The 12,755-nt window shown below is 38.3% G+C and overlaps 3 protein-coding genes across 3 annotated transcripts; 1 reads left to right on the top strand and 2 right to left on the bottom strand.

Annotated features, from left to right (window-relative positions):
- The first annotated feature begins 3,586 nt into the window (after positions 1-3,586).
- On the top strand, positions 3,587-4,442 carry arl14 (ADP-ribosylation factor-like 14). The gene has a single exon (XM_084119205.1). It carries the CDS (start codon positions 3,705-3,707, stop codon positions 4,305-4,307), a length of 603 nt encoding a protein of 200 aa, XP_083975331.1. The 5' UTR covers positions 3,587-3,704; the 3' UTR covers positions 4,308-4,442.
- A 614-nt stretch (positions 4,443-5,056) lies between these two features.
- Positions 5,057-9,833, bottom strand: zp3b (zona pellucida glycoprotein 3b). Its single transcript, XM_084119204.1, has 8 exons — positions 9,264-9,833; positions 8,368-8,483; positions 8,182-8,285; positions 7,933-8,113; positions 7,252-7,369; positions 5,826-5,911; positions 5,487-5,749; positions 5,057-5,409 (listed from the first exon to the last, which is right to left on the bottom strand). The coding sequence occupies exons 1-8, from the start codon at positions 9,666-9,668 to the stop codon at positions 5,138-5,140; spliced, it is 1,545 nt and encodes a 514-aa protein (XP_083975330.1). The 5' UTR covers positions 9,669-9,833; the 3' UTR covers positions 5,057-5,137.
- A 755-nt stretch (positions 9,834-10,588) lies between these two features.
- On the bottom strand, positions 10,589-12,181 carry gng5 (guanine nucleotide binding protein (G protein), gamma 5). The gene is made up of 3 exons (XM_084119207.1): positions 12,006-12,181; positions 11,154-11,305; positions 10,589-11,069 (listed from the first exon to the last, which is right to left on the bottom strand). The coding sequence occupies exons 1-2, from the start codon at positions 12,084-12,086 to the stop codon at positions 11,180-11,182; spliced, it is 207 nt and encodes a 68-aa protein (XP_083975333.1). The 5' UTR covers positions 12,087-12,181; the 3' UTR covers positions 10,589-11,069; positions 11,154-11,179.
- Between the last annotated feature and the right edge of the window lie 574 nt (positions 12,182-12,755).

The raw sequence follows: 12,755 nt of genomic DNA, 5'->3' as shown, positions 1-12,755 counted from the left end.
TTGTCTTTAACCTTTTTATAAGCATTTCAATAACTGTAAAATAGTTTAAATGGGTTCAGTTTGTGGTCAAACCTTTGGTACTTATGTTAATTTATGTACCAGTAACGGTTTAATGATTTCCTAGATAGGTCTTTGTAACAAAAATACAGCAGAACAAACATGTAACGATTCATAAGACATTTTGGTAACACTTTACAAAAAGGTTCGATAGTTAGCATTAGCTAACTACATTAGTTAGCATGAACTAATAATGAACTGCACTTATACAGCATTTATTACAGTTTTTTACGATTGTTTACACACTAAAATAAAAATTTCCACACAATTTGCAAAATTCTACTCCAAGCAGCAAAACACCTCCACAGATTTGCACAACATTACACACAATGTCTGCTTCACCCTTTTTGCAAAACATTACACACAGTGATTTGTAAAACTCTACACACATTTTCACACCTTAGACACAGTTAAGGATTGTGAGGTTACTTCCTTGTCATTACAAAGCCCCGGATTGCCAATGACAACACTAATGAACGAATTGGATAAACACAACCACCAGGTGTGGAAGCACACATGTGCTAATTTGAAAACGCAGCACTCAGGTGTGCTATAAAAGGCAGCAGGTGAGTTCACCTGTCTTCAACAAAAATGGAAGGAGCTAGAAGAAAAAGAAGAAGAGTGAGAATGAGAGGGGGAGCTCAAAGAGGAGATGAAGGAGGTAGAGGAAGAGGAGAAGGAGGTAGAAGAAGAGGCCCAGGTAGAGGAAGAGGAGAAGAAGGAGATAGAGGAAGAGGCCTAGGTAGAGGAAGAGGAGAAGGAGGTAGAGGAAGAGGTAGGGAAGGACTTATGCCATTGAAGACATAGCCTGTGATGTGGATGAAATCTTATGGCCTGATCCAGCCAGACGGAGAGATGATGAATAGTTACAGTATTCTTGTTGGTTTTACAGTAGTTTTTCTTCAGAGTCAAAGTGTATGTACTTCATGCAGTAATTTTTATTTGTCTACAGATTTTATTTGTTTCATTGATTTCATTGTTGGTTGATTACTGTGATTAACTGATTATGGTAAGAAATAAATACTTGAAATATTCAGTCTGCAGCATCAGTGTTGTGCAGTGCTTTGTAAGTTTATAGTAGGCCTATTTGTATACATTCTCCCTATATCTCAAACTAATCATGAAGAATGTTGTGGGTATGTCACTATTTTTTTTTTTTTGTCATCTAAATTATCCCTTACATAAAAATGTCTGGCCAAAAATCTAGCACATGCTATCTCCTAAAATTAGTTTTTTTACAAATGTGTTTTATATTTATCACAGCTGTGTGTAACTGGCTGCAATAGTGTCTGATCATTGAGGACTGTGTTGGTTAAATGAAAACTAATAGCATTTTCACAAATATGTGTGTATGTTTTGACTGAAGTGTGTATGTTTTGACTGAAGCGTGTCATTTTGCAAACAATCTAGGAATTATGCAAATTGAGTGTGGTGTTTGGATAATTGTGATTCTGTTTTGAAAAAAAGAACCCGGTTTTCAAAATTGTGTGTAAACAATTGAAAAAAACTGTAATCTGTTTTAATGTTAATTTCAGCATTTACTAATACTTTATTAAAATCTTGTTAACATTAGTTTATGCACTGTGAACTAACATGAACTAACAATGAACAGCTGGATTTTTACAGCATTTATACAGTAACAAATGTATTGCTCATGGTTAATTCATGTTAGTTAATACATTAACTAATGTTAACTAATGAACCTTATTGTAAAGTGTTACCGACATTTTTAATTTTGTTCGGTTTTAATTATGTGTAAATTTATAGTTTTCCTCATATTTGTGCATCAGTTTAAAAAAATGGGACACCAATTTACGTTTATATCTCACTTGCATTCGACTACTTCATTTTGTGCAATTTTGTATTTGCCTTATACCAGGACCTAACACATTTATCCAGTTATAAATCCAAGTAGGCCCTATATGTAAAGCACTTTGGCCAACATGTGGTGTTATGCTATATAAATAAATGTGATTGACCAATTCGTACCCTCTTCCAGGCGCCAGGCCAGGGGACAACTAAACCATTTTACACCAGCTGAAATATGGCCAAACCCCTCTAAAAAACCAGCCTGAGCAGGTTGGTAGACCAGCAAAACCAGACGTTCAAGATGGTCTTTTCAGCAGACAGTGACTTTGTTTTCATGTGGGAAACTGGTACAGTATAAGCCCATAGATTAAGAGGAAAATAATAAATAAACAAACAGAATAAGCGTATGACGCATGGTTGCATTCTTCCAGTCAGAGTGACATACTGATCTGCACACGTATTACCACAGTAACCTTACACTGCAGTGCAGTATTCCTGAAGCATGCCGAGCTTTATGATGCTGAGCAGTCCATCGTGACAACAGAGAGCAGGTGTAAAGCCTCAGAATAGCGCCAGCATTGTGGAGTCCAGTATTAAAGCCCCTAAGTGCCCGTTGTCACTGAGTAAGCTTTCTATAAATCTCCCCCTACACACTCTTACTGGATCTGACACTAGTAGTTAAGTTGCCGTAACGTATAAACGTACGTTAGGGGTCCACTTTGGCACAGAGTTTACAGAGGCCTATAGTTGGATTTTACCACACGCAGCCGGAGCACAAGAATGGGCCAGTGCAGTTCAAGGACATCCGAGCAGTTTAACGAGTTCACGTCACTTACATCTATAAAGATGTGTGAAAAACGCACTCCTGTCATTCCGCACGGGAAATGGCGAACGGACGTCTCTTCGTATGAAGCGGCCGCGGACCGACGACGCCGCGGGCACGGGCACGGGGACTGCTCTGGACTGGTGTTCGTGGCAGATACAACGGGCGGGGTGTGGATTGATAAAACCCTTGGAAGACAACGGTGAGCCCGTGGATGTGAAGTTATGGTCGCTGTTGTTCTTGTTGCTTCATGAAATCTATCCTGAGGGTTTCTAAAGGTGACGCTGATACAATCAATAATCCAGTGCTGGAATTGGAAGTATCTGGAAGGCTTGGGGTCATTCCTGCATATCTGAGGGAGACAATACCATTCACTTTTTTTTTTTTTTGGTTTCCATTTACTGGAATGGAAAGATTGAAAAATGTTTATTTGAAGACTTTTTCCAAGACATTTATCATCAAATGTTCTTATATATATTTTTTAACTAGTCCACTTATGACATCATGCCAGGTCATGGTCATGCATGTGGTCAGCTGATAAAAGTAATGGGAAGTCCATACTTATTTCTTTAAACTTATGGTCACATATCCCAGTCTCAGGGCAACTTAACTGAGAACCTTTATTTCATATGTTTTCATTTATTTATTTCGCAGGAATTTCAAGTTCCTTCATGTAGGCTATGTCATTTGACATCATCTTTATTTTCTTTTGGATCTTAAACTAAACTGTGAAAGAGATGCAATTTAATTTAATTTATTTGTCATGGAATATTTTATTCCGTTTAAATGTTTTGTACAGTGATGAATTCCACAGGACACCGTTCAGGCATTCTTAGCATATCATTTGGGAGGTGTCCTGTGATACTTTGACCCATTATTCATAAAGCTCTATGTAGATAAGCAAGATATAATACATCACTGAGTAACGCAGGTAGACTCCATCTTAAGTAAACTCACATTTGCCAAGAGAAGACTGTAAGAAACATTGGTGTTTGTAAAACATCAGACGTTTACAATGGGCCTTTCAGGATCCAGACACAAACCTGAAGCACGTATCCTCCTCTTAGGACTTGACGGAGCTGGAAAATCAACTCTTCTTTACAAACTGAAATACAATGAGGACTTCCACACAGTTCCTACAATTGGATTTAATGTAGAAATGATCGAAGCCAAGAAGAACAGGGACAAAATCATCCTGACCGTGTGGGACGTTGGCGGTCAGATAAAGATGCGATCGCACTGGAGGAATTTTTACCAAGACACAGCTGGAATTGTGTTTGTGGTGGACTCTTCTGATATTAAGCGTCTGGACGAGGCCAAGGGCATCCTGGAACAGACCTTAAAGAGCGAGCACCTCAGGGGACTCCCGGTGGTGGTTCTTGCCAACAAGCAAGATATTGTAGGAGCTGCTACAGTAACAGAGATCACAGAGCAGTTTAACCTGAGAAAGAGTTGCAGTGAACGAGACTGGTTCATTCAGCCGTGTTCGGCGCTGACTGGAGCAGGTCTAGTGGACGGCTTCAGACGAATGGCACACCATGTGAAAAAGACACCCGAGGACAATAACATCAAAGAGACTGTGAAGCATATAAGATCAAAATCTGTTATGAAGAAATAGCCCACATGGTAACTTATTAATCACTTTTATGGAAGGTTGTGTATACTATCCTACTAAATATAGTTGGACAGTTCATAATCATGTGCAACCCTATAAGGTTTAAATGAAGAATTGCACATTTGCAAGATACTGAAAGCTACCTTGAGATGTTATAAATGAATTCAGAAGAACAGGGACAAAATCATCCTGACCGTGTGGGACGTTGGCGGTCAGATAAAGGCTATAGCAACCAATAGCCTTTGAAGGATATAAAGATACAAAATCTTTTACAAAGAAACAAATGCCTATGCAAACATTAAAACCTGTTGATGTAACTCACAGAAAGTTACATCATGTTCAGTCATGTGATTTGAATGACAAATTGAGTTAAAAGGCACTGTAAAAGCTGCTAAATGTTACCTTGATTTAGAATTTATTAATATATTTATTGATGTGAAGTTTTATAATGTCCATTTTCTTTATTTTAAAACAAAAACATGTTCACATTTACACAATGTAATTATAGTTCACAATTATGGGATTTGAATGAGAAATTTAAGGTACCATAAAGGTGCTAAATGTTACCTTCAGTTATAATCCATAAATGTATTTGTTACAGTATATGCTGTGAAATAAACTTACTATTGTGCAATTTTACTTTTTCTAGTACTAACTTTGTGCCTTTATAAATTTAAACAAATTCAACAAACTAGCTTGCATACTTTTTCTGTGACCACAGCATCCACAGTAATGGCAAGACCAAGACTAGATGTGATAAAACGTTTATTTTTAGAAAAGGTCACGTTGTCAGTTTCCATTTTTATTCTTGGTCATTTAAGTGGAAGGGTGGGTCATTTTTCAAACCCACTTCCCTCTTCTGAAGAAAAAAGAACAGAAGCGTCAAGGAACAGGCTGTCCTCAAATGGACGGAAGCTTCTAGTCTCCGGAGCGGTTTTAAACTCAAGCTCATCTTTCACAGGACTCATTTGAGTCAAGTTGAATAAGAACTCCGGCTCCTCGTTAACAGACGTGGAGAAGACCTCAGCTGGGCGTGAAACTGACTGGGTTGTGGTTTCTTCCTTTGGGATCAGAAGCAGAGGACCTAAGGTAGCAAGCTTCCAGTCTGTTATAAAGGGAGAAGGGTGTTTGATTGCCACATAGCTTAGATTAATACGGATGAAGAATGAAAATCATGCAAACCTTTGTTCATGTCGGTTCCTCTCTTTGATGGAGCACCATAGGCATTTTGCCTTAATTTCATGAGAGCTCTATAGGGTTCCAATGACTGACCGGGTATCACTTCAACAAAATCGGCAGGCCCAGATTTGTATCCCACCTTTGGCTGCATGACAGGAGGGGCTTGTGTGATGTGGAAAGGCTTGATTTGTTCAGGCTCGGCCGCACCTTGTCTGGATGGCTCACAGCTGTTACACACCCCATCATTTCCATCCACAGACTGCCACCTGCAGAGTACATAAGGTTCTTGCATAAAGAACCACCGATTGATATACCAAGTTTTAAATATGAGCCAGTCATTACCTTCCATCAATAAAAGAACATGCTCGATTTTGAGTGCTCACAGAATACGCAGCAGGGATGGCCTTTAGGTAACATGTGATGTACACCTGTTTCAAATAAAACCAGGAAGCAGAAATCTGTATGACCTGTGAAAACTATTTAACAGTTTGTCCATTCAATGGTAATCAATGGGGTAAAAAAAATAAAAATGCCACACTGACGAATTTTGTGTTTCACAGACCAAAGGTCACTAAGGGTTTAGAATGACATGATTCATGACAATCACTACACTCTTAAAACACTAGGCATCATACGTTTGACGACTTTGTAAATTGTTTCAGAGAAAAATCTGGGCATCATACACTAAACGACTGAGGATCAAACACTACGAGATTTAAATTCATTCTGAACACAGAAACCGGGATGCATGGCAAATGAAACCAATGAGCCCTTAAACAAGCTCAAAATATCAAACATGTTTTATATCCTCCAACTGGATGGAACTAAAATCTAAAGCTTAAAAACTATTCCAATTATAAGCACTGCACAATTTACATCTGCCAACTCTGCAGACTGGCAACTAGTGCCAACTTGTCAAGACTGCAAATGTGGGTTTAAAGGAGAACTCCGAGAACTTTACAATTTTTTTATAAATTTGGAGTGCTGTCAGTACAGAGAACGACAAAAATCAGTGCCTACACCGTGTTATCCTCTTTAAAATTTGCACCCTGTTGACTTCAATGGGGCAAGTTTTAAACCTGCTTTTAGCCTCTTAACATCCTTGATGTGTCATTACAAGTGCCCAGCCATTGTGAGCGATTCCTTCAGAGTGAACACGTTGAATCTGACTGCAGTAGATGTGAAAGATATGAATAAAAATGAAGTTAATTCAGCCAGCGCTCATACCTGTATTTCTTTCCTGTTTTCGGTCGAAGTCCACAGTAGTTGATTGTCGAGTTCTCCACTGTTGCTTAGTTACCTATGATCACGCGCGTGAACTCGACAATCGACTACTGTGGACATCGACCAAAAACAGAAATAAATACAGGTATGAGCGCTGGCCGAGTTAACTTTAAATTCATATCTTTCACATCTACTGCAGTCAGATTCACCGTGTTCACTCTGAAGGAATCACTCACATGACCTGTGCACTTGTAATGACACATCAAGGATGTTAGGAGGCTAAAAGCAGGTTTAAAACTTGCCCCATTGAAGTCAACAGGGTGCAGATTTTAAAAAGAGGATAACACGGTGTAGGCACTGATTTTTGTCGTTGTTCTCTGTACTGACAGCACTCCAAATTTACAAAAAAATGAGCTCAATGTTAAAATTGACCAGAGTTCTCCTTTAAAAAAGCGCAAGTGTCCCATTGTGTATTCTAGCTTTAAATTACAATATTCATTCTTGGGTGAACTAGCCTTTTAAATTAATCTTAAGTTCTGCTCACCATGTTGCTCGTCAAGTTGTAGAACCTGAAGGCATCCAACAGTAGGTTTAACTTATTGCCTTCACTCCTCTGCAAGAACTTGGAGTGGGAGTATGAACTCCTACTGTCTGAAAGACATCTGAAAGCAGTCTACATGATTAGAAGCTCAAAACACTGAATTCAAGTGTACTAAAGGGTTTTATATTGGCGATCCATGGATGTTAAATGTTCAAGGAACCATGAAACATTAAGGTGCGAAAGGTTCTTTAGATTAAAATGTTTTCCACACAATGAAAATGGTTCTTTTAAGAAAAGTTCACCAAAAGGTTCTTTGGGGAACCCTCAATTTTATACATCCCTTTGAATGTACCATTCATTTACGCCACAGGACCAGTTTCATTCATCATGAAACTGGTAGTCACAAGACCAGGGCCCGGTTTTACAGAAAGGACTTTGATTAAACCAGGATTAGGCCTTAGTTCAATTAGGACATTTAAGTAGCTTTTTTTAAACATGCCTTAAACATTACTAGTGTGCATCTTGAGACAAAACAATGGCACTGACTGACATTTTAAGATAAGTTTCTTTCAGTTAAGAGTCTTAAGCCTTGTCTGTGAAACCAGGCACAGTTTTTAAAGGAACAGTTTGATTAAATCTAATTGATGTAATAAAAGCAACACTGCAAAGTCTAAATCAACTCACCCATAAGAATCTACAATGGAATATTTGATGGCATCAGCATCAAAGTTGAATGTTGGCGTAGCCACACACCAGTCAATATAAAGAAGTAGGGGCAAGTGATGGGACAAGGTAACTGATGCTTGAAGGTGTATCGCATCCCCAAGAAAATAGACGTTTGAGCCCCTCTCATACTGCCAGTTATCTTAAAAACAAACAAATATTAGTGATAAATAATTCTGAAGCCAAACTTGGCAAATTTAAATACCATACCACTCATCAGTCGGAGAGCAAAGTCCAGATAATCTGTGGACGAAACAGTGGAAGCAAAGGGAACCCAAGCAGGCCCCACTGCCGCACTGTCGACATTAAACCGCCTTAAGAGGATTTGAGAAAGAAATAAAATAAGTGTTAAGTGCTCAAATCAGTCATTAACTAATCTGAGTTTGGTCAGCTTACCTCTGGAATTGGCACTGAACCGGTATGACTGCACCCTCCTGGCGAAGCACACCATCAGGAGATGGTAAAGGAGAGTACACAAGGACATTTGAATACACCAGAGAGTCAGCAGTTACCTGTGAGAAGACAAATTAAACCCATGAGCCTGGTTTCACAGACGGGGCTTAGATTAAGCCAGGATTAGGCCTTAGTTCAATTAGGGCATTTAAGTAGCTTTTATAAATGTGTCTTAAATAACTGGTGTGCACCTTGAGAATTAAATGGCACTGACTGACATATTTTGAGAAATGTCAATGCAAGCTGCTGTCAGTTAAAACGGCTTAAACATGCATTTTAGACTGAGACTAGACCTAAGCCTTGTCTGTGAAACCAGGGGATGATGCATTTGTAACAAACTATTTAGGCCTACTAGTAGCATTATTGGTGTAGCTCAGGTTTGGTTGATCAGATCACAACCCAGACAGCAAGTGTCAGCCCAGATTTGGCCCAAATCTGGTGCGCGTTGAATCCACATGTACCAGATGTGGCCCGAATCCATGTTGTGGTCTAGGAAGTAGACAAGGCAGACACATTCCCATTTACACATTTTTAACCACTTTGGATTTCTTCAAGGGGAGGGCCTATGGGTGGGTAAATGTATGGACGTTCAGATCTTTCAAACAAATGGACTAAATAAGCTCACATTTCACATATGAACACGACTGGAGAAAACAAAAAATAAGGAGAGCATCAGCTTTCATTTTTGCTGACACCCACAAGATCTCACCAAACACCAAGTGCCAGTTAAAAATCAGAAATGGGGAGAGAACATTGTGCTTGGTACATTTTCATCTTCAAACAAAACTTGGGTCTTCAACAAACTCAAAAACAGACAACCAGAAATTGTTTAAACTTACAGACAATTTGGTTCCACAATCTTTGAAATAAGCAATTATGGTAAACACTAATTCTCCAGTTTGCACAGCTCCACACGATGAAGACATTCCAGGACCTAACCACAGCTCCCCTGGGTAGACAGGAAAGCCCGAGGCAAACAGGTCTGCGTTTATCACGACCTCGATCGTTGCGTCATGGCAAAGCACGGACACCTTTTTCTCACGTTGTTGTGGAACAGGGTCGTTTATTTTAGGCTGACTTTGAGGAATCGCGGCCTGAAACTGACTGTCCAACAGCTGCTGGTTTGCCGAAGACCATCCTCTTTCCTGGAATGTACGAGGGTACATGCGAGGATAACATTCAGTGCGGAGGGATATCATAAGAAAGACAGTTATCCACCATATTAATGTGCTAGTCAGACACATCACGCCTGCTAAATAATTATATCACACCCAAAACCGGCTTCTCGGACGTACAAATGAAAAACCGTGTTGGTCGTCGTTTTTAACACGTATTTATGAAAACTTTATCTTGCTTGAGCAGTTAATGCTTTATCACTCAAACCAACTACACCTGATTTCTATTTATTCACGCCAATTAGGTTCCATGCATATTTATAAGCAATTATTGTGAGATGACGCACCTGTGTCGAGGATATCGGAATATGGCGTGATTTTAAAATATGAATAGCCTATATTTTAAAACTTCTGATGAAAACTAACATTACATTGAAAAGCAATTTGATTTTGAAAAATGTGAATTTTGTGCGTTTTAGATTAGTACAGCTTTTAATCTTCACATGCAGTGTGACAAATGAACTTTTAAAAATACAAATATTCAATGTGAACTTCGAACAACTATGTACATTAAAAATAAGTTTTAGGTGGGGTACAGGATGTCACATAGAAACTGAAACTGCTTGCAACACACTGACAATAACTTATGAAATTATGTAAAATATGAATAAACACAAAGCCTGCCAAAACACCATGTCATTTTGTGTGGTATAATAGTCTCATAAAATTATACAAAATCACACTCTCATAAACAAAATGGCACAAAAGCTGTCACTGGGACGGTACCCTTTAAAAAGGTTCTAATATGTACCATTTAGGTACCAATATGTGCCTTTGATGTACTAATATGCACTCTTTAGGTACAAGGATGTGTCTTCTTAAAGTGTACCGCCCTATAGTGACAGCTTTTGTACCTTTTTTTCCTGAGAGTGTATATTCACAATCTATTAAACAAATAAGTGAATTACATGTAATTTATTTGGTTATCAAGTTAACATATCCCGAGCAAATCTTTCACAGTAATCAAGTATTAAAACAATAGAGGCATGTAGAAATCAATGGGTTTATTTGGGGTTATAAAAAGTCTAAGGCAGAGAAGATAGAGAAATAGACTACAATGTTAAAAGGCACAATAAATTACTAAGTTTCCTCTGCTGTGCCACATAAAAAATACAAAAGCCTTCCCTCCAAAAAACTGGAGCGTTTTTTTATCACTCATTAAGGCAGACTTTTTAGTTTGAGGTCTTCAAACAGAAATCTGAAGGTTGTGAAAGAGTAAAAACACAAGTTGAGATATTAAAAAAAAGTTTCTTGTTCTACAATGAAAACTTGAGAAAGAAAATGCACCATAACAGACATAAAGCGGCCAGATCGGCAAAATCCTTTCAGTTCTTATTTCGGTGTTTATGGCATGAGGTATTAACTGGCAAGTGGACAGCTTTTATGCTGTTGCTTTTTCGATTACACATCATGGCAGTGGTTTTCTTATTTTTCCCCCAGCGGAATTGTCACAGGAACAGGAAAAAAAGCCTGAGAAGACATATTTTAATTGTTAGTTTCAATTTTGTAATGTTTAGGCTTTTTAATCAAATGCAATTTGATAATCATCCTCACCAATAGCAGACGGCCGCCATGGACCCTCACAAGAAGGAGCAAACCTTCTGTGTCCTGAAGGGGTTGGTACTTGAAGACACACCGGTCAGCAGCGGATCCTGAACGGCGTTTTGAACGCAGAACTGCTGAAGCTCTGCAGCCGCCTGAGAAACCTAAATGGCCAAAATTACACAACAGGTCAAACATCTGGAAACTAACAGACAAAAACATTTGCAAATAGATGTAATAGAGAGTGTGTATTTCTTGCCTACTTGTATAAAAATAAGAGAGAAAATATAAATATATAACTACATTTAAAAATAAAAAAAATAATTAGATCGAACTAATTATATAAATAATAAATTCAGATTAAAATAAATTACATTTATAATTATTAAAACTAATTGTGATTCAAATACATAGAACCGTACTACAGAGAATAGGAAAAAATGATAAGCATTTAACGTTATACTTTTGAAATCTATAACTGCCTTTTAAATTTTAGGGATGCACACATTATGATGATCCTTTTTGTGGGTACATGATGGGATCTGAAAAATTGAAAACCTCTGGTCTAAGTTAGATAAACAAACTAACGTTAACGTTACCCGTCGTAGTTAAGTTAGCTAGACCTGGTAACTTATAGATCAAATATTCAGTATTTTTCCCCCGAGAGCGTGTTTAATATTCAGTTTGTTTAGTAGATATCTGTACTACTTCACTGGAAAATAAAACTATTTTAATAAATAATCTGAGAAGCCGATAAAACAAAGCTAACGGGTTCCAGGTCCACGCCCAAGCTCAACCCGGCTGCTAACTCACTAGCTTCGGTCTCATCCGTGATTAAACCGCTAACAACAGAAACCAACCGACCTTTACTCTGTTGATGTTTGCTTCGAAGCGCAACTGCTGAACGACTTTCTTCATCGCAACGATGCTTGATGAGCCCGACATGTTGTCTGATGATATTTCCAAACGATGTGCAACAGCGAAGACAAAAGTTGTAAGTAGGCAGTTTCCGGTTTGATTCAGTCCGGAAGTGTGCACTCGTGAAACGATTCCGTTCGCGTCAATTCGAACCCTGCTATGGCGAAGGCTAAAATCATTAATATTAATAAGGCTAGGTTTTTAGCATACTATGATTGGTTCATGCGTCAGCTGCTGTAGGCCTACAGCCATTCAGCAAATCAGTTAAGGTTACTGGGCGAACGTAATTAATATTCATGAGCTAAGTATTCTTATTGGACGTCATGGCTTACAACAACATACGCCACCTGATGGAGATTAGATGCAATTCACTACTCATCCTTTTTTGCTTCTTTATATTTAAATTGTAATAACCTATTTATATATTTGTCACCCGCCCTTAATGATGCTGTTTTATGACTAGAATGCTGTAAATATTGGAATGCTCCTCAATATTTATGATGTTGTAACGTGTATAACAAAACTGGAATTATTATGGAAACAAGACAGTCCAATAAAATGCTTCCTAGACTAAGTCTTCATAAGATTGGTTTGTCTTATTCACAAAGCACAACTGATTGGTAGAGCTTTCAAAACAATTTCCCCCACAGCAACCTTTGAAGTAGCCTACTATATAGGCTAGTCCCCATTTCCAAT

This window comes from Abramis brama (genome assembly GCF_963993115.1).
Source record: "Abramis brama genome assembly, chromosome: 7".
In the NCBI taxonomy this organism is placed as follows: Eukaryota; Metazoa; Chordata; class Actinopteri; order Cypriniformes; family Leuciscidae; genus Abramis; species Abramis brama.
Note: the sequence above shows the minus strand (reverse complement) of the source record. Positions and strands in the feature narration are given on the sequence as shown.

Coding starts and splice junctions, on each gene's coding strand:
- gng5 (XM_084119207.1), bottom strand. CDS start 12,086: ATGTCGGGCTCATCAAGCATCGTTGCGATGAAGAAAGTCGTTCAGCAG. Junction 11,306..12,005: donor CAAACATCAACAGAGTAAAG/GTCGGTTGGTTT, acceptor TTGGCCATTTAG/GTTTCTCAGGCGGCTGCAGA.
- arl14 (XM_084119205.1), top strand. CDS start 3,705: ATGGGCCTTTCAGGATCCAGACACAAACCTGAAGCACGTATCCTCCTC.
- zp3b (XM_084119204.1), bottom strand. CDS start 9,668: ATGTGTCTGACTAGCACATTAATATGGTGGATAACTGTCTTTCTTATG. Junction 8,286..8,367: donor GTTCAGTGCCAATTCCAGAG/GTAAGCTGACCA, acceptor AATCCTCTTAAG/GCGGTTTAATGTCGACAGTG. Junction 8,114..8,181: donor TGCTCTCCGACTGATGAGTG/GTATGGTATTTA, acceptor TTTGTTTTTAAG/ATAACTGGCAGTATGAGAGG.